Source organism: Cygnus atratus, chromosome 8 (assembly GCF_013377495.2).
Source record: "Cygnus atratus isolate AKBS03 ecotype Queensland, Australia chromosome 8, CAtr_DNAZoo_HiC_assembly, whole genome shotgun sequence".
Lineage (NCBI taxonomy): Eukaryota > Metazoa > Chordata > Aves > Anseriformes > Anatidae > Cygnus > Cygnus atratus.
In genome coordinates, this window is record NC_066369.1 from 30623993 (window position 1) to 30651230 (window position 27238).

Sequence of the window (27238 nt, forward strand, 5' to 3'; positions counted from 1 at the left end):
CTCGCCGCCGCCACTCCGCTGCCGGCCCCGCCGCTGCCGCTCCTCCCCTGCTCCGCGGTTTGCGGCTCTCCGCCGCCGCTCTCCCTCAGCGGCGGGGCCGCGCCGCGCAGGGTCCCCCGCAGCCGGCCGAGCAGCGGCGCCGCCGTCCCCTTCGCCGTCCCCTTCCCCCGCATGGCGGCCGCCCCGCGGCTCTAGCGAGCCCCCCGGCCCGGGGGGAAGTTGCCCTCCCGCCGCGGCAGCATGGCGCGGGGCGGAGGGCGGCGGGAGGAGGCCGCCTCCGCCGCAGCCGCCTCAGCCGCCCGGGGCCGCCGCCGCCGCAGCCCGCGGGGCCGGGGGCCGCTGGGCCTCGTGTGCCTGGCGCTGCTGTGCGGGCTGGGCGCCGCCGAGGCGGAGTTCGCCATCCTGGAGGAAGCGCAAGTTGTGGCGGCGCAGATGAGGAAACTGGCCGCCGAGGAGCTGGGGGTCGTCACCATGCAGGTACGGCCCGGCCGGCCCCGCTTCTCCTGCCCCGCTGCCCTCCCACACGCCTCCCCGCCGATCCCTTTTTCTCCCTTTCTCTTCCCTTTCGCCTGCTCCTTTCCCTTCTTTGCAAACTTTCCCTCCCTTTGTGCGGCCCCGGGCCGCCGGGGGCTGCTTCGCTGCCGTCCCCGCTGCGTTTCTGCGGCCCCAAAAAGAAGGGGCCGAGCCCCTCGGGTCGCCCCCGGGCTCCCCGCGGCCCCCAGGCGGTCCCACACGCCGGCCCCCGGGCAGCCCCTGGCATGGGGGGAGCAAATTCAGTTTTAAAAGCCTCCCGCGCTGAAAGGGAGAAGCTTTGATGCGGTCAGCGGGGGTCTCTACCCAAATGGCCTTTTATCTGCTCCAAACCGGCCCCGTCCTGTCACCTCCGAAGCATCTTTGTGTGGGGCGGCCTCCCCGGGCCGCGTTTCGCCCAGGGAAACACTGAGGGAACGCCACTCTTGTCCTCGAGGCTGGGAAGCTGTGGGTTGAGATGGCTTCGCTTAACGGGGGAGGTTATTGCTGTACCCAACTCAGGAAAGTCGCTTTTTTCACACACTGTGCATCCCCACGGACGTATTTCTCCTCAAAAGATAAGAGCGTAATCCTTTAATGCTAGAGTGCTGGGTGGTGGAAAGTAAGTCAGTGTAATTGTATTGCTAAATCTGTCCTGGCATGTTTTAAAAAAATCAACTATTAAAAACACCTTAATATGATCATCTTCAATGCATATTGGCTTTAAAACAAGCAACTTGCACAACAATATACGTGGGTACCTTGCACGCTGCGCCTTGCAGGGATGAGGGAGAGCCCCATCTCCCTGAGGGTCGCTTGTCCTGGCTTGGGAACCAGCTGGATGCCGGTGCACAGGGATGCAAATAACGTTAGAATGCCTTATTTACTATTACTTGGCTATTTAAGGCCCCAAAGTAATGTAATGCGGTGAAACTGGTAGTTAAACTCTGAAAACCCTTTTCATACCGAGCTCTATTTTTGTAAGCTTAATATTTTGGCTGCCTTAACTCCCATCAAGCTAACGTGCAGCCTGTCCTGTGCTCCCTCCTGTAACATTATTACAGCTGTTTAAGATTAAAAACCGGTGGAAACGAACCTCCCCTGATTTTAGAAGCTTCTTTGCTGACCTCCCGCAGTAGAACAAAAAATGTTATGACATGTGTCACTGCAGCCCGTGGTTCGTACTTGATTTGAGGGTAGAATTTGCCTAAGCCTGCCCAGATGGGGCCGGGTGTAGCTGGCGCGGAGTCCCCCTGTTCTCCGCTTGTGTGGGGCTGGTGGTGAGCGTGGAAACCGTCGGAGCACAAGCGGGTGCTCGCCGTGGCGTGGCTCTGCCCACGGATAAGGGAGGCTGGTGGGATTTCGGAAGAAGGGAGAGGGCTTTTGTGCTTTAATTGGATCTAAACCTATGGGTGTTGCCCTGGTTTTGGAGGCAGGTCCAAAGTCGGTGGGGAGCCATGGGGACGACGGGTGGTTGGTGCTTGTGGCTGTGCAGGACAAAGGGAGTGAGGGGGCAGAGGTGGGAGACATCGATAATTACAGGATGAAACTGGGGGAGATGTCTTGGGGAGGTAGGAGACAGGTGGCTGTGGCAGTGAGGAGGAGGGTTAATATCCAAACACTTGGCAGCTGTGGTTTTATTCAATCCTATACCTCGTAGAGGAGGAAGCGGCAGGACCGAACGCTGCTCTTGCACCCTGCCGTCACGCTTTGGTCCTTCTCGGTTGCAGCTCCCGCTCCGCACGTCCCGGTGATAGGCAGGAGGAGTGTCACCAGCCGCTGGAACGGGACCTGCGTGGGGGAGAGGGCTGTGGAGGAAGGGTAGGTCTGAGTCGGAGAGGAAACGTCCAGTGGGTGGCGGAGCAGGTGGAAATGCTTACTTAAAGAGAGGGAAGGTGAGAGGGTGGTTGGGGTGTGTCTGAGCTCAGGGAAGAGTCTGGGAAAAGAGAAAACTGTAAAAGGAGCCTCCAGAAGCGAGGGAAGGGAGGACGAGGTGGAGCCTACAGAGGAGACGTTAGAGAAGCAAGTGGAAGAGGTAAGAGGAGAACCCCCAAATTTCTGAGCCTTAAATGCCTGTGAAGAAGGGCAGGGTGTAACAAGTATGGAAGCTGGGAGATGGAGAATACACTGGATTTCTGCTGGAGCAGCAGTCAGCGCTATAAACAAGATCCGTCTCGTCTGCGCAGTGTCTCCTTCCTGTCCTGCATTCTCCTTTACCAGAATTTCACGTAATTAGTGCAGCAGTAAGGCGAGCTTGGTGTTTTTAACCTAATCGCATTACTTTGCCCCGTTGGGAGGAACAAGATGCGTGTACATCGGCGTTGTGATACCGGCTGAAGCCACGGGAAGAAGGAGGATGAGAGATTTCTGATGCCAGCATCGCCCTGACAATTGTTTTTGGCACTCGCATCTCAGCTATTTATAGACGCGTGCTGAGTGTCTGACTTCTGTGGTGCTTCTAAGCAATGCTTTTCCTCGTACCTGCGAGTGCTCCGGTTGCACGTATGAATTTGTTCCTCGCTGGGGCTGCGTGGAGCAGCTGAGGGTGCAGAACGGCGGGGCAGCGGTGTGGCAGCGAGGTGTCGCACGGTGTTCGCCGGGTGGGAGCCCTCGTGTGCCGCTGGGCTGGAGGTGTGCGGGCTGCTGCCTCTGCTGGGCGTTACAGGTCTCGGCGCTGCTCCTGGGGAAGAGATGTGGTACGTGATGTCCATCAGTCGCCTGACTTCTCTCCGGCACCTATTTATTGCTGTTCCTGCTCTGCAGGGCAGTTCTGCAAGAGCCGCACTCAGTGACGGTGCCGTGTTTGAATGCCGCGTGCGTTTCCTTTCGTGCATCGTAGCGTGGGTTGGTGTATGTGCAAATGTGTGCCCGTCTTTCTGCACGGGGTGATCTGGTTAAGTTTCCCCCCAAATTCATCAGCGCTGCTTCCAGTCTAACCAGAAGCAGCCACACCGCAGCCTTTCATTCCTCGCTGTGCGGTGACAAAGGCGGGAGGAGAAGCCTCCGCGTGGCGTGCGGGTGGATGGACGCGACGTAGCAATGCAGAAGACGTTTGCCATTTTAAGATACGGCGTTATTGTTTGTAACGGCCCGTCCTGAAGTAATCCAGTGCCTGGGAAATGGAATCCAAAGGAAGACATCTTTGTGGCAGGATGCCTTACTGGTGCGTGCCCCCCAGCTTTTGTGGGGCTGGAGCGGGGAAAGGCGCCGTAGTGTGAGGCTCGGGCTCTGCTGGCTTCGCCCCGCGGGCAGGATCCTGTCGGGGTGATGGGAGAGAACCACGCAAAGAAACGGGGTTGTGCACCAGCAGCAGGATGCAGGTACGGTTCCTGAAATCACATATAGCCGTTATCCTCTTTTTGGTTAGCGAGAGCGCGTGGGGATGGTGGCCGTGTAGTTATCGGGAACAGATTTCAGTTTGGCGGCAGACTTCAGCGGTAACTACAAACTAAGCACCTCCTTACGCTAAAACTACGGCAAAAATGGGGGCTGTGTCGTGACCTCGTCTACCAGTGGAATTTCCCTCGGCTCCGTTACCTGGCCAGGCTTAGCCTGGGCTCTGTGACTCAGTTGAAATTACCGAGTAGGTCGCTGGTTGAGCCAACCGAAATTCTTCGGCCGGGAGGTGAAGGCAGGAGAAGAGTAAGTGGGAACTTTTGCGAGCGTTTTGTTTGGTTTTGGCAGGATTTAACCCTCCGAGCGGCACGGGGCGCACAAGGTGAGAACTATTGAACCGCGCTTTCTTGGTAGCGTTGGGCAAGGGAGCATCTCCGCCTACAAAACGGGGATATAATGCTTTCGGTGAGAGTTGAAAGGATTAAGCAATGCTTTGAAGATGAAAAGCACTGTTAGGTGCTTTTATAACTTTCAAGATACACGCTGATGTTTCTAGCCAGATAGTAACAAAAGTTATAGGCCCAGAGGGCCTTGAATATTTCTGAAGACAGCTCTGCCATCTGAATCCTTTACACTCACTCGGTGAAGGAAGCGGGGCCCTTTCTCATCGACTGTTGGTTGGAAGAAATAAATGGGTTTTGACTGTGAAGATAGCAGTTTGCTGCCCATTTTTTTTCCACGCTAACTGTGGTGGGTTTTGTTGTTCTGTTTCTGTTTTAATATTAATACTTGCTCGGATGACGTAGCGACATGTAACAATAACGAACGGCGTAGTGCGTGCTTCTGCAGGCTGACTGGCAAATGTGGTCTGTTTATTTTGCTAATACCTCGGCCAGCCGTATGTTCTTCAAGACACACAGGCTGAACGCAGACCAGAACGGTGCAGCAACGCGGAGATGTCCCGGGGTTCCTGCGGGGAGGATGAGGTGACACCTTCCTTCTGAAAGCTCCACGTTCTTTGAAGGTTTCTGGGTGATGGCAAAGAGTCACAGTCACAAGAACCGTCTGCTTATTTAATCCCTGTGAAAAAGAACACTGGCAGAGTACAAATATGTATATATTTTTTTCTAGTGGGATGCTCTTCTGGTTAGTGACAGTGGATTTACAGCTTGAGAGAGAAATCCCGTTTCAAGCTGCACTGCAGACCAGTCGAAATACCAGAACCTTGGTTCTCCACCCCTGAAATGGGGGTTTCATACACTGCCCCTCTAATTTCTATAAGCATTTGCAAATAAATCTGTGGGTGACTGGGAAGTTCTTGTGCAGCAAGGGGTGTAAAACACTGCGAGTCCTCAAGCACTGGATCCGAAACCTGGGCATCTGCGGACAATTTAGAGCCCTCGACCAAATGACAGCACGGAAAACAGCTTTCGTTTTTTTTCCTTTTATTTTCAGGTAGATTCCAGCTTGTGAAATTGAAATACAAAAGGGGAAAAAAAATAAGGAAGGCTGATAAATGTTTGAGTAGATCCTTTTTGCAATTTGGCAGTAGTGCTCGCTTTAGTAATAATTACAGGGTAGAAATCAGTGGAGTAAAATCTCATCTGGTTTACATGATTATGTCCTGGTTTGAATCCAGCTCCGCCAGCCTTTTTCAAGGCTCTGTGAAAGCCCGAGACTGCAGCAGTTTTTCATCCTGTTCCACTTGGATTCTTTTTTTTTTTTCAGCATGAAACATTTCAAAAAGATCCAGAGAGGTCCTGGTGGAAGCGTGGGGAGGACGGCGGCGCGTAGGAGACCGAATCTGAATTTTTAATTAGGCTTTGAGTTGTTTCTTCAAAGCGGCGAGGCATCGTTAGCGCCGTAAGCCTGGGTGCATTAGCGAAGGCTGACATTTCGCTTCAAACAGGGAGAACGCAGCTGTCCTGCGCAGATAAAAGTTGCCGGATGCGGCGCAGCAAGGTGGGTCGGCAGATAATGAGCTGTCCCCTTGCACCGCCGCGCCGAGGACCCTGCCAGGCGTGGGGGGACGGAGGAGTCGCTAACAGGAAGACGTCCAAGGGAGCCGTAAAGCAAGGGGGAATCTCTCGGCTGTGGCAGGGCTGATAACACGGAGGTTACGAAGGCAGGAAAGTAAACACAGCCAACTTTTTTTCGTAGGTTCCTTCAGCAGAGGAGGAGTGCTTGGTGCCTAATGGTCCTAACGCAGCAGAAGCTGCGATAGCGCCAATAGCTTGACCAGGTGCTCGTGAGAAGAACTTTAATGCTTATTGTCAAGCAAAATTGGATGCTTTCCACTTTATTTCAGATGGAAAGGCAAGACATGCTTGAGAATAGGAGAAGATATAAAGTATTGAAGGATTTTATTTTGTTTATCAGTTGTTTTTTATGTTCATGGATAAAAGGGTGTATTAAGTATTAGCTGAGTCTTTTATTTAACGGTTACTGTTTTCTGTTCATCAGTTATTGATGAAGAAATTGGGGAGAAAGACAAACATTGGAACCTTATCAGTTGTGCATGCTGATGTGGAGGAGTGCCCGGCTGTAAGGAAGTGTCCCCCATTTCCCCGTTTCCCTTGCCAGGGCCGCTCTGTGGCCTGAACTCGCGGCTGCGATGCCGGGCTGCTCGTGTGCGGTGCTGACTGCTCACGGCAACCTGGCGTGTGTCAGGGTGCGTGGGAGGCTCTGCTGGGGACTTCTGTAAGGGCTCGATAACGTCCCAGGAATGATTTATTTCCATGTGGTTGAATAGAAACCAGTCGCTTGGGTTTTTTCTTTTTTTTTTTTTTTCCTGAACACGGGTAATATAAGTTAAAAATCTAAGTAGCGCATTTCATGTAGCAGTTTTGGTTTTGTATCTCAAATTCTGGCAGTTTTAACTAACAGCTCTGCTACCTCTTCTTGTATCGTGGGCTTAACACAGAAAAAAGCCGAAAACTGTGAGGTACTGAGCATCGGGAAAAGCAGAGCGCTCTGCAGTCATGGCTTTCCTGGAGCTTCTTGTTGTTGCATAACGTGCAGTGTTAATGAAGTCTGAAAGGATATCCTCGTGCTTTCTTTCCCGTGGAAAACGGAATTTAATACTGATATTTATCCAGCATCTGTCGTTAAGGCGTGCCTTTTGCAGTATGGGATAGAGTATGTGCGAAGTCATTGCTGGGATCCTGCACTGCGTGTGTCCTTCTCCGGTACGGGTCTCTGGGAGGTGCTGCGCTAATTTTGCAGAGAATCTGGGCTGACTTGTGAAATAACGACGGTGACACAAATCAATACTGGTGGTTTCCGGGGCCACGGAAGGGTTTCCCGGAGTCACTTTTATCAGCTGTGGGTGAGGTCTCTCTAGAGTCTCCCGAGTGATTTTGCCAAAGTCTATTTGCACAATTCCAATCGTTAGTAAAAGCAAACTATTACATCTCCTTTTACCGGCTTCTCAGCCAGGAGCAGCTGATGAAACCAACTTTTCACTGGCGTCGTTTCCCTTTAAACACAGCTTTGCTCAGTTTTCACTCTGTGCTTCGAGGCTGCAACCGTTCTCCTAGCAGAGAAGGAAAGCCGTAACACGCTTCTGAGAAAAGCTGCAATTTCACTTTCAGCAGTTCTGTGGGGCTGTCTAGCGAGTGCTCTTTGTCCATTTTTGGCCCTCTTTTGCACGTACTCCTGCGATGCAAGAGGAATTTTTGGCTACGCTTACGATTGTCACAGGTGGGAATAAGGCCAGGGAAAAAGCCTTTAAAATAGACACATCTGGAAGTTCCTGTAAAAGCTTCTAGAAGCTGGAACTTCTTAAGCAGAGTTCCTTGTGCACGTGCCCTGGTAGGGTTGCAGGAGGATTCCTGTGCTGCTTTTGTGGATTCCAGACCAAGAAAATCCCCTGGAAGCTGTGTTTCCAGCGGCCTCCCTTGGCAGCTCAGTGGGTTTCCTACAAAGCTCGCTTTGCGGCCACAAGGAGGATGAATGGAAGAGGCAACGTTACGCTCCTTATTCTGATGATTGGTGGTTTTTTTACACACCTATCAAGGCTGGAATTTGGTTGTGTTGTTGCTTGGGGGTGTGTGTGAAGAAGCAGTTAATCTATTTCCTATTTTGTTGTTAATGAGCGTTTATTTGGATTAAAAGTGGGGTTGTGGAAACCACGTGCCACCTGGTTCAGCCTCTGATTTTTCCAATTTTGATTGCTATAGCCTTAGCAGCATGTATAGTGTGAGCTAAATAATTGCTATTATTTTGAAAATTGTTTTTAAGTCTAAAGCCCTGATTGCATCCGCAGGTGAGCCGAGCGGCACAAGAGCGGGGTGATGGCACCACGACCCTTCGGTGTGGTGCCTTCATGAGCTCCCTGTCTCCAGTTCAGCTCCTGGTTCTCTCCCTTTCTGCCAAGGAACTATGAGAAATATTTCCTCCTGGGCTGTACTTTCACCTCAGAAGCAATATCGAACGCAGCAGGGGGAAGGTGTTTGTGGTGTTGGGGCGGAGGGGAGAAGGTACAGATTGCCCAAAATAATTGTGGTGGGAGCCTGCTTGCCTGGAGCGAGCCTAGGCTGTGAGCCACGGCTGGAGGCAGCTCAGCAGCCCGCGGAGGGCTGCCCAGGGAGCAGGAGGGGTTTGCATCTTGAGTGAGAGGGGGAGCAGCGTGTGCTGATTCACTGATACAAACTGTTGGCTTTTCAGCTGCTGAGAGTGCGCTCCTGGCGCGCCGGGGGCTGCGGTCTCCGCCGTGACGCCGCAGACCTTCCTGCGGCTTTGGGGGACTTGTGTGGATGGGGGCGGCTGCTCTGCACGCACAGGAGTTGCCCAGTTCTTGCCCAGGCCCTGCTGTGCCATCCCTGGTCTGTCCCTCCCCTGCTTAAAGATATTCTCTCTTAAAGATATTCTTTTGCATTTAGAGGTTTCTGAGCTCTGCTTTGCCTTTTATTTGTTGGAAAACAAAGGAACCCGAATTATGTGGGCCAGGAGCGTAAGGTCTTACAGCAGGCTTTCCTACTGCGTGCGAGCAGCATTCGGTACTCAAATGACTTGGAAAGTCTTATGGGATGGATGGCTTTGGTTTTGGAGACCTAAATACCAATTGGGCAAAAAAGCAGGCTCTCTCCACGTTGCGACAAGTGTAATACACAGGAGAAGAGTCCCCTCCAGTGGATCAGAAACTGCAGTTGAGGTAATTGTACGTGGCGGAGGCTCACCCGGTGCGAGCTCTGGAGGCTCAGCTGCCAGCAGCCGGCACAGGCAAGGCCGGTGGCCAAACCAACGCTTTACGGGCAGAACTTTTGTGTTGCATGACAGGCATGTGAAGGATAAAACAAAAGGATATTTAATTTAGGAATAACACCTTTAACAATTTTAACAATGAAAGGACATTTAATTTTAAATATGCTGCAACCGTGGGCTAGGGTTCAGACTTTTTGCCCAGAGAATTTGGTGTAACGTGGATTTTTCAGTTGCCTTTCATTCCTCGCCCTGGTGGCTCTCCAGGGCTTGCCTGGTGTGATGTGGGATTTATTCCCTCGGTCTGGCTTGGTGGAGTTTGGCTACAGGAAGCGATGTACGGGGAGAACTGCTCTGTCTGGTGCCGGCAGGAGGACGGGGATGAGCGCTGGGGATGGCAGACTTGGCACGTCCCCCAGCTGTGGGCAGGCAGCTGGTTTTAAACCGCAAATTTCAAAGTCTTTGGTCTGTTAGATTAAAATTAGAAAGTGTTATTCCTGGATACGGTCTCTTGTATTTTGCTTGTAGGAGACCATGATTTAAAAAAAAAATCATATTTGGAAAAAAGTTAGTAAATACATTGCAGAGGAGGATGAAAACAGCAATCTTCAAGCTTTTTTAGCTCTAGATTAGCTTCGCCAATGTCAGGTTTGCAAGTGACTGATGCCATTTAGAAGCCTACCTTCCCTCATGCGTTACTGCTTGGGTGTGAGATTTGGGGCAAGGTGAAGGCTGTTTTTCTTGTTTGTTGCTTAGTTTTGACTGAAATGGAGCTATCGCTTCAAATTTTAATATCTGGCTCTTCTACAGCAACGTCCTTCCCCTTTGATTCTCACAGTAGTTTTGGGTACTGGGTTTGGTGAAGGGAACAGTGCAGTGACTCCTCTGGCTTTCTAGGAGGTATTTAATGGTTGCTGAAGGCAGTGAGGGGAAGACCCAGCTGTGTGCTCAGCTCTCGGCTGGGAGTGTGGCGTTTTATCACAAAGTTCCATTCAGTTTTTAACAATTTAGATACAGACCTACTGACAGTACTGTATTGCCATTAAAACTTGTGGATGCCAGGCCAAAATGAAAGAAAAAACCTCAATATAACCCTAATAGCAGATAACTGCCTTGATAGAAATGGCTAGTCATTTGTTTCTGTCTGGTAAGGAATTGGACCTAACGAATTTTAAAATAGTGCTTCATCATGATGATGTAAGTATAATTTTGCATCCCCCTTCATATTTATGCATTTATTCAGTAAGTTGTTAGCTGTGGGTCTAGAAATACATCAGAAAAATACATTCAGGACACATGAAAAAGCAGCATTTGAAAGTCTGAGGTTGCAGTGACCAAGAATAGAATAACAGCCTCCAAAAATAAATGAAAGCCAACATCCATAACCACAGATCTCAGTGCTCAAAGTGGAGGATTTCTCCTGAAGGAGCAGAGGTGCTCTGAGAAGGGAAGGGAAGGCTTCGAGTCGGGCCCACAAGGAGGGAACATGGACGTGCTCCGGGAGGGCGTGTGTGAGGAGCGGGGCCTGCTGCCTCATGCTCTGCTTCACGTGTGTCATCTGAATGCTTTGGAACAGCTTGAAAACCCGTGAAAGGAAAAAATAAGCAGCTAAGAGAGGGTAAGATAGTCATTATAAAGGTTAGCAGAGAAACGGCATTGTTTTGGGGTGCTTTGAAGATGTAATGAAAGCTGTTGCCTCCTCTCAGCCAAGTTAGAAAGGGCTGCTAGGCTTTGATGTGCACTTGGATAGCTGAGGCTTCTTCAGGCTCTTAGCTGTTTTTTATTCATCTACGCTTTGGTACGGGTTTGATACAAAAAGAAAAGAAAAAGTTCTTGTGTATTCAATGCCTTTGGACCCGAACCTCAACCCGTCTGGAAGCGCAGGTGACAATTTGGGTTCCCAAGAAGTGGTGCTCGTGTTCTAAGGCCCTAAGTCTGATTGCCTGTGTGTCCAAAAATATATTTAAAATATTAAAGTCTTACTACAGTAGGTCTGTGGGCTGGTCGTGTGGCTAGCTGCAGATCCTGCAGAGGCCGTTATGTGAGGCTGGAGTAAAGCCATACCCACGCTGGTGAAGACTGTCAACTTGTGGCCTTGCTTTGATGCAGAAAGGAAGAAAGGTGGATTCTTTCTGTTTTCCCCTTTTGGTTGAAAAAAATAACTCGTTTTTTCCCAGGTCTGGCAGGAATTTCTATCTACTTGAGTTATTCAAACTCTTGGGAGATCCCAGTGGGCAAAGGAAAGGGAGAAAAACGTGTAGGAAGGGATGTAATGGAGAAGGCAGGTAAGATGGCTGTTTACTGCTTTGGTTTTGGTGAGAGCAGAAGCAAATGCTAAGGAACGAAGGGCAGCTCACCAGTTGATCCTGGAGCCACCACAGACAAGCAGGATCCACATCAGTCTTTTTTTGAAGCTTCCCGTTGCCAGCCTGCCGAAGCAGTGATGATGCTGTGACTTCCCCAGAGCGTGTCTTGGGACGACAAGAAGTGACTGGAGCAGGGCAGGGCACCCCAGTGTCCTCTTTTCCACTGTGCCCAGTGGAACAGGTCAGTGAGAAGGTGGCAAAAGCACTTCAAGAAGGGAGGGCAGGAACTGCACAGGTGACTTTTAGCATACCTGCAGCACCCCAGCTTTTGGCGTGCCTTCAGTCTGAGCGGTGGTGGCGTGTGGTGGGGTTTTGCGTGACACAGCTGTCACCCCAAAGGCCCTCGAGGCAGAGGGTACCGATAGCCTCCGAGCATCGCGTTTGGTGCAGGGATGCTGTTAGGGCTTGACTCCTCCGTTTCATTTCCTATCTGAACAGCGCCAAATGCGGCGGGATCGTGGCCGGAGGTGCCTGCGTGTCACCAGGTAAAGAAATGAAAGCATTAAAACGTACAGAGTACGACTTGGCTGTCACTTGTGGGTGCGAGACCTATTTGAGTGTTACTACAGAGGAGTGATGAAGCATTCCCAGCTACTCGTTTTAAACCCCGGTTTTCTAGTAATAGACTTAAAAATCTTATTGTGCAGTTGAGTTAGTGACTGAGTCTTCACTTTATAATCTCTTCATAAAAATGTATGCACATTAACAGGACGTATTTAATAGACACACTGCCTAGATGAAAGGGCGCTTTGTGGAAGGAGGCTTTTGTGCATTTCTGGATCTCTCAGCAATTCCTGCGGAGCTTCCCAAGTCTGGCTGACACAGAAAGGCAGAGGAAAAGACCTTCTCGCTTTCAGCTTGAATGGAGAATAATGGGGAGCGAGAGGGGAGGGGGAGGAACCCCGGCTCCGCAATGCAGAGGTGATTGGTATTGGCACTCATGAGCCGAGCATTTAACACTTTTAGTTCTTCCTACCCCCAGCTGGGGCTTTGCATTTGCAATGAGCTCGCTGCTCTCCTGGCAGTAAAAGTGGGTCTGAGTCAACAATAGCAGCTTCCCAGCCCAGGGAAATTGAGACAACTTTTCTCAGCCCAGGTACCCCCCCCGCCCTTTTTTTTTTTCCTGATTAGGTCCAAGGATTAGGTTTGTCTGTAGTGGCCGTTTTACCAGAATAGCATTTTATTTATTTCTTTTTAATTGAGATCTGATGTTATCTTTCATCTTCTATTTAATCCATCAGCTGGATTTCGGTATTTTTTTCTATCTGTGGTGTACCACAGATTCCTGGCAAGGAAAAGGTTTTCTTTCACAAAAAAATAAGGTTGCAAGCACACAGATGCCTTCAGTTTGACCTGGCAAACGTCTTCACGAGAGCAAGAATCTAGCAGGTATAAAATTAAGTTCCCACTGAAAGCTAGCAAAAAGAAGTAAACTTCAATAAAATAAATAAAATCATGAACTGAAGCTTTCTGATAAACACATTTCCTTTTGCAGTTGCTGGTAATTTGTGTGCTCTGTGGGTTACAGAGAGAGCTTCACCTTAATCCTGTTGCAAGAACTACGCGTTCCCAGGAAATGCATTCCAGTTGGAGAACATCTCATAGAAGATGCAGAGATTTTTTTTTTCCTTTTTGAACAAAGGCCGTGCCCTTTTAATTAAGGTGGTGATGCCACACAGATGGGATTGAAGTTCTTTGGAGTAGGGTTTCTAATATGGTCAGGTGGCTGTCGTCTCTCTTCATTCTTTCATTCATGAACTCAAGCAGCTTTCAACACATCAGCATTGGTCTAACTTCATGTATTTTTTCCCTTTTTTTTTTTTTGAGTTTTCGTCTGTAACTACAGGTATTGCTTCAAGTTCTGAGGAATCCCAAATTATGGCCGAGGAAGAGCAGAAGTAGGTCAGTGTCTGGCTTGAGTGCCTGGAGGTTGCCGCAAAGCATAAAGGAGTTGTGACGTGGCTGAGAGAGAAAGCTGAGGACTGGGGTGCGCCCAGGTAGCTTCATGGAAGCGTGAAACTAGTAAAGAGGAACATGCGTGGCCAAAGTGAGCATGAATCAAGAGGTGGAAGTGGCAGTAGGCTGTGCTCTCTCCGTGTTCCCAGATGATGTGCAGGTGCTTCTCTCAGGGTTAACTAAGATATCATGCACTGTTGTCATTGTTGCGAGTGCTGATTTTGTCTTAAAAAAAAAAAAAAAAAGTCAGCCAAGTCACTCAATACCTCTTTGCCAGCAGCCCTAGCGTGAGGATGTAGCTTTTCTTTTGGTAAAACCAAAAGGATGCCAGCGTGCTAATTTTGGATGAAGGCATTATCTCTTTCAAGGTGTGCCTGGATTCATTTCAGGTGCCCCTCATTTTCTTCACTGTCTTCTTGCCAAAGAAAAGATCTTGTTGCAGCGATAGTAAGCTCCCAAATCCTTAGTTTAATTCATCTTCCCAGAGGAGGGTCTCTGTCTGTCTGTGTTAGATTCCATTTAACTGTTCATTTGAAAACTTCATTACGTGATGTATGTGCAACCTTACAGCATTTGTTTCTCTCTCCCTCTTTCATCAGAACAAAAAAAAAATCTGGCAAAGGGCTGAAGTCCCTAAGCCATTGATTTTTTTTTTTCCTTTATTACTTTTATTTACCACCCAAGTTAGAAGCTCCGTGGTTCATGAACTCTCCCATGTGTTTCAGTTTTGAGTACTGGCCTTTGTAAGACAGAATGAACGTGGAATTTTTGAGAGCACGTTGTTGTAGTGGGTTAATTTAAAAATGAAATGAGGAGTTGATTTCTTCAGGGTTCAGAAACCGGAGATGGCCAGCACTGATTGCAGTTTCCCCAGTAATGTGGATGTTGTTAACCTGGCAGTTTTCTACCACCCAGTGGTCTGGCTCCAAATTTCTCCTGATTCGTAGTTCCTTCAAGCCATGCTGTTATTAAAACGAGATTAATTGAATTGAGATTAATCTCACAGGTGAGAGCTGCGTGGTGTTAGATGACAGGCAAGTTTTGCGTTCGGAACGTGTGGGAATTAAGTCCCTGCTGGTTAATATTGCAGGATCGTTGGCTGCGGCGCCGAGCAGGGATGCCCCAGCGGTCGCAAGTAGTCAGCTCGCTTCTAGCGCGATGCATGCGGGCTCTCGAGAGAGGTTCGTGTTGCTAGCACCTGGTGGGTGCAGGCAAACGAAAACACGTGCTGCAGCGCTGCAAGTCGCACTGCGCCCTGTGCTCCCCACGTGCGTGGGTTCACACCGCAGGTGTGGTGGGAGCCGGTACCGGGAGCGGAGCCGCTGGGTGGAATTTGTCGTGTTTCTGCACTCGGTCTCTCTCATGAGCTTTTTGCGGCTGTACCAGTCAGATGCAGCTCTTGTGTAATTCTGAAATTCGGCAAGCTTCGAGCTGCTTTTGTGAAAGCGGGAGGTAATGGAGATTGTTAGTTTCTGAAGGGAGGTAGATGGAATAGATAAAGCACGCGAAACTGAAGGGCTGTGATAACGAGCCCCTGCACAATTACCTAACGCCTTTCTGTCCTCCTTGCTTAGCGGAATGCTTAGGGAAGCACAGGGCGTGCTGCCATCGTCCTGTGAGCTATAAAAAGCACACGGGCTCTGAAAGCGGAAGAATTTTTCCGTTAAAATGTCATTAATTTCATTGCGTATTCAGCACGGCGAAAAGCAGCTCACGCAGGTATGACTTTGGTGCAGGCTTTGTCTTTTGATTTTCGTTTACTTCGGTTTCTTTAAGGGATGGTTCCGTGAACACTGAATTGAAAAGCAGGTTCCTGGTTTGTCAGGTGAGTATTGCTCGTGGAGAATTTTTTTTTATATCTCCTTCATGCTTTGCAGAATGGTGTGAGCGGTGTTCGGTATTTTGCACGACAGAAACCCCCACTATGATTGTTGTTGTTGTTTTATTTTTGGGACTAAATGCTGGAACAGGAAATGACCCCAGCCCCAGTTTCCATGACTCCCTGTCACTTGAATCCAGTCTCCAAGAAGACGAAAGGCCAAGGCAGCCTTTTGATAGTGGACAGCTAATTGGGTGGCTGATAGAGACGGGGTTTTATGTGGGGGAAAAAAGGAGAAAAGAAGTAGAGCAGCTGTGTTTCAGGACATGTGTATAATCCCTGATAAAACCCTCCAAGGACAAGGAAATACAGTAGTGCCGTAATGAAAGGAAAATTAAACATTATGGGAAGCATAAATGTGGCTTTGGGGGTCAGGGGGAAGCTGGAATTTGAAATAAAAACCTACTGAGCCAAAGGTGTTACTAAAGGTTGGTTTGTGAAGGGAGAATGAGAGAATCTCTTGCTCCTGGCAAAATGTGGTGGTGGTTTTTGTTTTTGTTTAGGCAAATTCCAAGGAAATGGAGCATGATTTCTCTCCCCATTTCCCTTGCTGAGCTCCTACGGGTGAAGCCGTATGCCTGCCTGCTGGTGAGGGCAGGGTGCCGCTGGCTCTGCCTTCTGCTCCTCCTGCGGCTCAGCCCGGGGAGCCCATGGGGTCCCCTCCTGTCGCTGCCGTTAAACACGGCCCCCTACAGAACTACTGTATGGAAATGGGACTTCTTTGGAAGATGGGTTTAAATCTGAGAGGTGCCTTCTGCTGGCAACTGGGATGCTGATCGGGGGTTAATGCAGCTGTAATCGCCGTGGTGGGCAGCAACCTTCCGACCCGTGGCAAAGGTTGTTGTTGGTTGTTTTAAATAGAGTGAAATACTTGGCAGAGAGGCTTTTTTGATAAATTGTTTGAATTCAGGTAGTAAAGCTATTAATTGTTAGATATTCAGACAGTTTTAAGTTTGTTTTACTTCTGCCACTCGACAGTATGGTGCAAGTGCAGGTTCTTGGTATAAGTGGATCAAAAATGAGAGTGCAGGTCCTGCAGTCCCGTCTCTTGTTCGTTATTCCCTCTTCCCTCCCACGCAGTTTGAGAACGCTGACTGTCGGGTAACTTAGGTCTCATCCAAAAGTGGGTGGTTTAAGTCAGCAAACCTACAAGCCCGTTACTAAGTGGTGTCCAGCATCTGCTCTTGATTTGAGGGACAAGTCCTGGAGGAATCCTGAGAGGCAGAGTAACACAGCGGGATGTGACTGAGAGCGCAGTTTCGAAGTGAAGTGGTGCTCGCTTCCCCTAGAGCACCTCCATGGACGGTGCTCTTCGTTTTCTCTTCCTCAGAACAATGCAGTTGATTACTTTTTTTAAACTGTGAAGTTTTCCTCTAATAATGCAGCGAGAGGCTAGGTTTTGAACCTTGTTTTAATTCCATAAAAACCTTGACTTACGATCTTTTTGAATGAGTTTTCAGACTTACTCCGATGAAGCAGGGGGCAGATACCTTGTCGTGGGTTCAGCCCCGGGCAGCGGCCGGATACATCGGCAGCTGACGGCGCGTCCAACCTCGCGGCTGGCTGCCGCAGGAGGAGGAGATGCTTCTCTCCTGCCTCATCAGGTCTTGGGGTTGCAAGGCTGCGGAGCAAGCCGAGGAGAACCTGCTTTATTTTCACCGGGGATCTTCGGTCTGACTCATCGTGCAGCCTAGCAGCGTGGTTGCAGAGGCAAACCATGGTGAGGAGGGTTACACAAGCAGTGGAGCTGGGGCTGCCTGCCCAGAGGAGAGGGTTTTGCTTGCCCCTCCGCTGCCACCAGGCACGGGGCTGTCCACAGGGCTCCTCGGGCTCTCCCCGAGCTGGCTGCACCAGGAAGACACAACTGGGGTAAAACACGACTCCTCTCCCTCACCCCAAGATCAGATTGGGCTTTCATGAGTGGTTGGGTGGATTTCTATGGCTTTCGTTGTCTTCAGGAGGTGTTTTTCTGTCCAGATGGAGAAGCTAACTGCGTTTTCCAGTCCGTCTCTTGCTGCTTTGCCTGGGTTACCCTTATTTTCCCATGAAGTTTAGAATACCTGGAAGGTAAAATTGTTGTAGGAATGTTTCAAGGACACTGTCTTGGGACCTTGCTGATCCCGTAAACGTTTCCAGCTGGGTAGTGCTGTTACCATGCGTTGTTTCATCCTTCTGACTTTTTTTTTTAAGTGCAGAATATGCCATCTTGGTTGGCATACTTCAGACTAGAGGCAAATAGCCTGCTTTTTTATCTCATGTGTATCAAAGCAAGCCTTTTTTGAATACAGGAGATAAGGATCTCACCAGCGAAAGCTATCTAATCCAACCAGTCGCTGGTCTTTCACAAAGACTTCAGTGGTTTGTGAGCCTGAACATCTGCTGCACCACGGGTAAATGACCAGCAGTGATGGGTCTGGAGGAATTTGGCACGGCTCTGCCTGGTCGAGGTAAGACCGTTTTGCTTCACCATTACGTGCTCGTAACTTCTGAAATGGTAAGGAAGCAGCTTACCATCTGAAACAGCTGGTTTAGCATAAATAAATAAAAGCCTTAAAACCAGCCTGACTGCTGCCGTTGGGCAGCTCCTCTGCCTTCCCGGACGAGGATTTTATTAGGCAACAGCTGTGGTCGCGCTGCCTAAGCATGTGCCAGTTTTTCTCTTCAGACTAAGCCTTGGGGACTGCTTGTTAGCTCCCTTGCCTGTCTGCGAGGCAGGAGAATGTAAAATGAATACAGGAAGAGCGTGCTGCGATCCGACACGGCGGGCGTGCAGGTGGGCTTAGGCGATGCGCAGAAATGAAACGGCCGTGCTAATCGCGCTCCTCGCGGGAGGGCAGCGGCTGCGCTGCGCAGCGTCAGGGTTTTCTGGGGTAATATCCTGGTGGGTTTCCAAACTCCCTCTGCTCACAGAGCCTTTAAGGTTGTGCCTTGTGAGATTTTTGGTGAGTAGTTTGAGAGAATGTTGAGAAATAGACGGCTGTGCCCCAGCTCCTGCAGGTGGGAAGTCCTTCCCAAGGCACGGGCGCAGCGCGGGTTGTGCTGCTGCTCCCGTAGTGTCATTTCCCAGTTGCAGTGTTTGTAGCTGAAGCTGCTGTGCACTTAGAAATTGCAAAATCCGATCTCCTGCCTGAGTCATGGCATGCACGCTGTGAGAAGCTGAAATAAAATCAAATTGATCCAATGTACGTGGGCAGAGAGTGGTGTGTTCGCGTGTGGCTGTGACAGTCCCACGGCTCCTGCCTCCCAGCAGCTCATCCCTCTCCCCCGTCCCATTCTTGTAGCGAGCCTGTTTTGCTTGCAATTAAATGAAAACCAACCTGAAAACTAAAAATGCCAGAAATGTGTTCCAGAAGCAGTGATATTATTATAATTTTGAAATGCAGTGTTAAGAAAAATGAGTATCTCTTACAGATGCTGCAGCTGGAGCCCTGTTAAAATGCAGTTATTCTCGTGTGCTTTTTCTGGAAAGCATTTGTCAGGCAGGGAATAAGGAATCTTTCTTTGCACCTTTTTCACACATTTGTCTGTGGGACAGGAAGAACAGCATTTATTGACCTGTTTGTCTTGCTATTCAGGAGGCTCTAAAGCAAATCGGAGACTGAGCAAAGTACGGTTTAGCTCCGGGGAAGGTAAAAGAGGAGGTGGGAACCCGGGTCTCGTTTTCACTGGTACTGCTTTACAACGTTGCAGAGGTGCGGGTGCCTCCAGGGGCTTACAAATGGGCTTTGTTTGCATTGTAAATATCTTGTAGGCTTCCAGGAAAGTGCAAAGCAATGAGGAAACGAGCGTTGGACTTCAGAACTGCCTGATTGACTTTGATCCATCAGCTGCACCACTTCCACACACTGATAACTGCTGTTTCTAGCAGCCCTCTTTCTTGCAGCGGGCTGCGTGCCAGCTTCTGAATCTCTGACAGGCTGGGGGGCCGTGCCCTGCCGCAGCAGCACGAAGGGAGGCGTTTTGTACGGCACTTTGCTGCCCACACCTGGGTGTGGGGAACTGCACCCTTCGGGTCAGCAATAACCGTGCCATTGTTACATGCCAGCCTGAAGGAATTCGTCCTTCGGAGGCTTGTTCCCGTGCACAGCGACAAAACAGACCGCACGTTGGTTTGGGCTGTTTGAGCTCACACTGCTTCAATCCGAGGGCTGCTTGTTAGCATGCAGCACGGCAGGAGACGTGTAAAAGGACCCCTAAGCTTTTCATCCGCAATTGTAGTTAGGCTGTTGGCGGACGCGCCATAGGTACGTATGTTGGAAAAGACACTCGGCGTTGAACAGCTTCTGTGCATCTCCGGGTGCCCTTCTTAAAGCGCTGTGGACATACAGAGATCTTAACGAGAAATTTTGGCACGGCTTGGATCGGGTAGTGACGTTCAGAACTTGCAGAATGCTTTTGTCTGAGCTGTGATCAGGGAAAATAGATGGTGAGTGGGTTTGTGAGAAAGATCTACAGAGCACTGGGGAAATAATTTAAAGGATCCTATGAAAGGTTTTAAAGGCAGAACTTTGTTCTGTTACATCAGAACAAAATAGCACTCGATGAGGGCTTGTCATCCCAGGTTTCAAGACTGAGTTTAGACTTCACAGTGAGAGAAAAGACCTCTTAATCCTGCTTGAAGTGCGAGCCCCATCCATCACAGCCGTGGTGCTTCCTCCAGGCCTCTTGCTGGGTGGATCTGTCTGGGTTCGTGGTAGGGGCAGATCAGGAGGGCAGGACAGCCGATGCTGAGGACCTGATTCCCACGCGTGTGCCGTGACCTAGCTCTAGCCCGATCCTGTGGACTGAGCGTGCGGTAGGTTAACGTTGGCAGCGCTTTTTTCAGCTTGCTTTCATCCAGAAAGAGCTCAGGGAGTGGGAGGGTGGACCTCGGAGTTATTCTTTGTGCCCAAAACTTGCGTGAATGTTTTCAGAATTGTTTTGAAATATAATCCTTAGACTTGGTGGCGTTTTGAGGGGCTGTAGTGCTCTAGGATCAGCAAGTAAACCTCCCCGACCGCTGCGGAGCTGGCCAACGAAACCGAACCCAACACGATCCAGAGGCTGCTGCCTGCTTCGTCCTCGGCAGAGCTGGTTTAATGAAATAAATACATTGGAAGTCCTCGTGAGTGTTAAATTTTGTCGTGCGTTCTAGACTTTGCAAAGGATTGTAAGGGGTTTGCTCTGGTTTTCGTGCTTTGAAGAAAAACTGTGTCCTCGCTGCCGTGGCTGAAAAGAGGGGCAGCTTGCAGCAAGGCGGCAGCTTCTCACATCGCTGTTGTGTGAGTAATAGCTCGGGGTTCTCAGTAGGGGGGAAATTGGATGCAAGTAAATGAAAAAATATTGAATTAACACAAGTAACTAGTGATTACTCTGGTTATCGAATAGGAGACCTTTGTAAATTGTTTTGAAACTGCTGCGATTGTTGTTGTTCTTCGGCTGATGCACTCGGATCTTTCTTGGCCATAGGGTGGCTGCTTAGGAAGGATTTGGTTAGCGTTCCACTTCCTCATGGTTCCATGTGAAGGTCACCACCTCGTAATTCTGAACATGTGGAATTAAACGCATGCTGCGGTACGTTTTCTGTCCGGATAATTTATGTTTTTATTAGATAATGCTCCTGGTGGAAATTTGACTTTGTGCGGGGAGAACCGGAGCGCGGAAGCAGCTGGCAGCGCTGCCAGCGGAGGCGTGCGGCTCTGACAGATGCTGGCAGATGTCAGGGGGCCCCAGACGTCGCTGAGGAGTGCTGAAGACACGAGTATGAATCCATGGAGTTCACTTCATACTCGGTGATACTGTTACGATTGCCACATCATAATTTTAATACTAAAAACCAAGTGTGAAAGGCTGTGAATCCGCCACGGGAAGATGCAGGCACTGCGTTACTGCCACTTCTTATTCATCTGCTTCTAAGTCCCAGGGTGAATTAGGAAAAACCTGTTGTTGAAACACTGATTTAATGTTCTGTCAGGCGCTGCAGAGAAAGGACCTTACCTTGCACGGAAAGGTGATCTTTTCAGAGCTTTCAGAAGATTTTTTTTCTTTAAAAAAAGAAAAAAATCAATATTAAATGACTTATTGTTTGGAATCCTTAGTTCTGTCCCTGAAATACCTGCCATTACTTCACTGTACTGTGTTGTGTTCCCTCTAAATCAGGAGGTGAATCATATTTTTTGAATATTTTGGATTTTTATATTCCTTGATATCTTTGCTCTTGTAACCTTGCCCTTGTGCTTGTATCCTTGCTTTACTGAAAAGGCGTAGAAGAATTAAAGTCAGACAGGGAGGCGAGGCAGAAGCCTGTGGGTTGCAGTGGTATTGGAGCAAGTTAGAGACATCTGGAGCTGACAGGTGTAACAAAAATGTAGTGAAAACACTCGTGTGAACTGCGTCATGGAAGGCTTTTGGAAATTAAAATAGAGATTGCATGTCGAAACAGGGAGGTGAAATGAAATGGTGAGTATCAGCCATTTATTAGTTCCTTAAAGTTAAAATCTGTTCATTAATTTATTAAGATAATATATCAGTATCAACGCAATGAAAAATTTCTTGTCCGATAAATTACGTTTTCTTTCACTTTCTGGCTGTCAAATACAGATCCCAGGGCAGTAGTAACCGTGTTTGACATCAGGAATATTCATTCTCGGAGAAGCATTAATCTGCCTCAGTTGTGTCTGCATTCAAAGCACCGTTAATGCCTTTATTTCTCCTTGGTGTCTGAACTCGCTAATCCTGATACAAAAGTGGATTACAGAGTCATTTCTGTGTTCAGACATATGTGCAATACGTAGATAATTGCACGGAAAAGCAAAAGAAAAGGAATTTGTTTAGGTTGGAGGCTGTCTCTGTGCAACCTTAAATGCGTAATTCAATTGCAGGTTTGCCAGACCGCTGTTATCTCGCTCGGGGAAACGCAAGGGAAGCTCTGGCCTTTCCTCGTGCTCGCTGGTAGCACTGGAAGTAACGCAGCTGTCAGAGCCTCCTGAAGACCGTAGTTATCTACGTGTAATGGAGAACGTCCGGCAGTGAGAAATGATGAGGTGGGCAGCCGCTGCTTTCCTGGTTCTCCTCCCAGCCCTAGGTGCTGCCTTGGGCGCGCTTCGGCGTGGCTTTGAATGCCACAACCAGCTGGGCTCCCAGCGGAGCGGGATGTCGATGCCCGTTAACACAGCTCATCCAGCAACCCTGAAGACTGGTATTACCATCTAGTGCTTTAAAAGTTTGGGAATTACGGGGTTTAGTAAAACACTGTTCTTTCTAATGCAAGTGCAGGCTTTTCATTGATTACTTGTGTTTCTGAATTTGGATAAAATTTTGTCAAACAAATGAAAGCTTGGAGGATTTACTGAAAATAGAAAGCTATTTTGAGCAAGAATCTGATACCAAACACTTCAATTTAAAATATTTTCCAGTCAAAGGGGTTTTCGTGTGCATCCTCAAAAAATTAAATATGAGTGAATGTTAGGAAACCTTGAACACTATGAACCACTGAGATTTTATAATTCCAAGAGCAAATGTCTGCCTAGGGATTCTTGATTATTCTTAATGAAGATGACACTGTATGTGTGATCAGCATGAGGGCTGCTTAAATAAGAATGTTCATGTAAGTGGTTTCTTCAGAAGGAAATCACAGCAGAGATTTATTTGGAGCAAACGAGCAGTCTTTTCTCCAGAGGTTCAAAAACACTTTATTTAGACAAAGTTAAACATGAATTGAGACTTACAAAAAGGTCAAGTAATTCTCTTCTCTTTTGAAACAGAAATTGTTTTAATTGTGTTCATTTGACAGGAGCAGTGGAGCTCACTTTATGGTTTGTGTTTTGTGGAAAAGCAGCTTGTAATAATATTTACAGAAGGAACAAAAATAGTATTTGCCTTTGTCATTGTTTTAATTTTAGCAGTGTGTGTATGCATGAGTCCTTTTTGACCTTTCTAATAGGTACAACCCAGCTGGCAATGACGTCAGATTATAAAAGGAATTAATGTTACTGTAATGCGTTTCCAAGGTTGTGTTGTTTTGTTTTCTTTCGCAATTTGGTTCCTTCCAGTTTAACTTTCTTTTTACCGTGGAAATCCGCTCCTGAGCTGTGGTGTTTGCTCCATTCCTCCTGTCCTCACGGTGCTGTGTGAGGTTGGCCGTAAATTGCAAGGCTGTGTGGATGTGCAGGATCCCAGGACTGTGCTCGTAGGTTTGTAGCGATCGCCTTGCGTGGTTTCTGTGTTTTTTTGGGTTGCAAGACTTAAACTTGATGTCAGTCAAATCTAGCGATGGAAGGGGATGTGGGAGCCGCCAGCGCAGCCTCTTGTCTCGCCGAGCGGTGCTGTGCCGCTGTGCTGGCGCTTGTGCTGGTCCACCTTGGGCTGGCTGCGTCCTGCGTGGACGTGCTTGCTTTTCGGTAATCCACAGAAGCCAGTTCAGCTGAAGTATTAAAAAAAATAAAAACCCCACAATTTGTATTCTTGCTCCTTTTCTTCGCATTTTCACAAAGAAGCTGAGCTTTCAAAGTAAATCGGAGTACTCTTTTCAAAGGGCTGAAGGAGAACAGACACTGAAGATTGTCTTCCCTTTAGGTTAGAAGAGGAATTCAGGAATGTGCATCTGTAAACTTTGGTATAAACTAGAAGAATTAGCCTTTGTCTTTTAAATATTTATCTCTTTCAGTAAGTGGGAAGGAATCATGCCGAAATATATTTGATTTACCTTTAATACCTGAATAATTTCTGCTCAGCATTATCAATTTGCACGTTTGGTGCACTTATCAAATGACCAGTATTAATCATCCTAGGACAAGTATATTTTGCAAAGACTCGTTAAAACCAACACAAAGCCCAAAGCAATGACAGCTTACGGAAGCTCGTAGCAGCGCAGGCCTGCCATAGCTGAAAATACTGTGTTTCTCTTGAAAACCGCGTGGCGAACAGTGGCGATGCCGGGCCGGTCCTGGCAGAAAGCTCCTGCCAAGCTTGTACGGCTTTCATGTGAAACCGCAGGAATCTGACCGCACGGCGCTGAGGATCTGATATGTTGAAATAGTTGCAAGAAGCCACTCCACTGACCGTCCGGAAAGGGGCTTGGCTGGAAACGGGCAAATCCTGCCCTGCAGTCGGAGGTCTTCAGAGGGGTGAAACACTTGTCGAGATTTGGGGCGGCAGGGAAATCCTGCGAATTTCAACTGCTGATTTGTAGCATCCGTTTTCAAACACGGAAATAATTCGGGTGCTTTCCATCTCTGTATTGCTAATCAGCAGCTCATCAGAAGAGTGCATACGCTGATTTTTAAATTGACGTTCAGCATAATTTCTTGCTACCGAGTGCTTGGAAGATAAGTGTATTTGTAATAATTTCAGAAAAAAATATCTTTTTTAGAAGGTCGGAATGATTATTTTCAGTTACGAAATACTCAGTGTCACTCAAAGTGGAACTTGTTTTCATGGTGTGTACTTACTATTTTTAAGGTGATAAATATCGGTTTGCTGATATTCATAGAATTAGAACAGTGGATTAGAGAACCTGGCTTGTTTTCAGCCTTTTTCTCCATGAGCCTTTGTGCTATGTAGTGTTCTGTTCTTGAAGCATGATTTTTATGTTAAAGTTGCTGTTGTGGCAAGAAACGGAACCTAACCAGGGCATCGAAACGTAAAAAATAGTTAGCTAGGGACTCCCTGATTACAACAGAATCTTCAGGCACTCTTAGAGACCGATATAATACCTACAAAAATTTGTGCTTAAGTGCTTAAATGTCCAACTGTGGAGTCTGTTTAACTAAAATAACTGTGCCTCCATGGATAGCATGGACCTGAACGTTAAGCGAACTTGAACTGCCTGGTGCTCGTCACATGAGGAAACGCACACACGATGTATTGCGTGTCTGTACTGGGGAGACCCAGTATAGAGGTGGAAGAGAAGGGGATGCCAGAGAACCATAAAAATAAAGTAAGGTCATAAGAAAAAAAAAGTCAGCTCCTTCCGTTGGTGCCAAGTTCTCCTAGGGCCGGCCAGGGCGCGGGTCGTGCAGCCCCGACTCATCTCGACGCTCTGTGGCTCCGTCGGCGGGATGGTTCCCTCCTGCCAGTCTGTCCTCCCCTCCTGGCCTCTGGTGTCCCACCCTTGGCCTGCAGCCTGCTCGGTTTGTAAAACAATGAGGGTACGGGATAAAGGCCTGCGCTTTGCAAAGCATCAGATAATTTTTGCTCCCAAAGGGTGGCTGTGGCAATTCTCCTGGGCTGCCTTGGCATGGGTTTTGGCTGCAGGGAGACCGTGCTACAAAAGACTCTGAGGCAAGTCCTGCTCTTCTTTGGCGCTTTCCCTCATTAAATCTTGAGCTTTCTCTCCTGCTTCTGGGTTGGAAGCTGCTCTGCTCTTGATTAACACTGGAGTTTTTGTTGTGTTTTTTTTCTTTCAACCCCCTCCCCCCCCTTTCATGTAAATGATGTCTTGCTTTTTTACTTGCTTTTTTCTTTTTTAATTAGAAGAATAAATGCTTGCATTCATGCACAAATTGCTTTGAAGTGCCGTAGGAATTCAATTCATGAGCCTCTCCTTGGTCTCAATTTTTAATTTCTCTGTGAGCAGATAACATCTAATGGCTCGGCTCTTTCCCGAAGACTGCATTTGTTTTCTGCGGGTTGCGCTGCCTCCTCCTGTGCCCTGAGATGAGTTAAACACGAGCAGGACCGCTGAACCGGCCAGCCTCCGCTGAGCGCGCCTGCCAGGTTTTGTTTAACGTCGGGGTGACTCCTGCTGGGCTGCGGCCCTCACAGAGCGAGGGAAAAGCGGTCCTGGAGACCTCAGGGACTCTGCTCAGTGGGAGCAGGGCTGCTGGGTGCCCTGGGTCAGCTCCGCTGCTGCTGGTGTCCATTATCTCTGCGAGGCAGCTGACCTTGGATGAGCTCTAGCGATTTGCTTCGATGGGCTCTGGCACTTTCCTCTAGAAGCCTTCTTCAGTTTGACCATCCTAGCAAGTAGTTGCTACTTTGCACCCGTACGTTGTTTTTTGGGGGTCCAGGATACAACATTCACTCCTGGTGTAGGTCTGTTCAGCCGTGTTGGTAATGTCTGATGGTCTTCTGGCTCGTGAAATGTAATGGAGAGAGATTGTCAGATAAGTAATCTGTTAGTGAGCTTGTTCCCTGAGCTCATTCCACTCCTGGTTGGAAAATGAGAAGAGAAATGGGATCTTTCCAGTGCTGCTTGATGAGTAATTCTATTTTCCTTAGCACTTAAGGAAACATCTCACTTTACTTAACACTCAGAGAGGACCGTGAGATTTCAAGTGCCAAAGCTGGAGAGAGAAAATTAAAGTAACTTGTTTCTGCTTTTGTAAAAATCTGGTGATTGAGCCAACATTTTGGTGTGGGGATCGTGGCTGTGGGACTGACACCGTGTCCTTGGAGAATCCCGGGATGGCTGCAGTGGGATGCAACCAGTGGGGTTGTTGGAGGGAGGGGGCTCCGCAGCCTCCCTGGGCAGCCTGTTCCAGTGTGGGCCCACCCTCGCAGCAAGTAAACGTTTTCTTGTGACCAAGTGGAATTTCACATGCTTTAATTTGTGCCCGTTGTCTCCTGTCTCGTCTCTGGGTGCCACGGAGGAGAGCCTGGTTCCCTCCTTCAGGGATTTGTCCACACGGGTAAGATCCCCCTGGAGTCCCAGCTCTCCCAGCCTCACCTCACGTGAAAGACGCTCCAACCCCTTAATCATCTGGCCCTGGTCTTACCAGGGTTGTTATAGAGGGGGATGGTAGAATGAAAGGTCTGCAAAGCCTCTGTCTGTCCCTCAGGTCGGCGCTGCCTGAGCGGGAGGCTCTGCCCCTGCCCGTAGCCTCGCTGCCGCCTCCAAAGGAGGCTGTACCAGGCGGGAGGAGCACCAGGCGTTCTCCAGCCGAATCCAGTGTAATGAAAGCTGCCCCGAGCACCTCTTCCTTGAGCACGGTCTGGCTGTCTCTGCCCCAAATGCTGTTTCCAGTGGCTGCTTTTAGCAGAGCGCAGCCCTTCTGCCCCTGCACACCTG

The 27238-nt window shown here is 48.7% G+C and overlaps 1 protein-coding gene across 1 annotated transcript in view; it reads left to right on the forward strand.

Annotated features, from left to right (window-relative positions):
- Window positions 1-240: 240 nt before the first annotated feature.
- CACHD1 (cache domain containing 1) overlaps window positions 241-27238 on the forward strand; it is a 103403-nt gene continuing 76405 nt past the window's right edge. The window contains exon 1 of the mRNA XM_035564416.2: window positions 241-477. Within this exon, the coding sequence (XP_035420309.1) occupies window positions 241-477 (237 nt within the window). The remainder of the gene's footprint in view (window positions 478-27238) is intronic.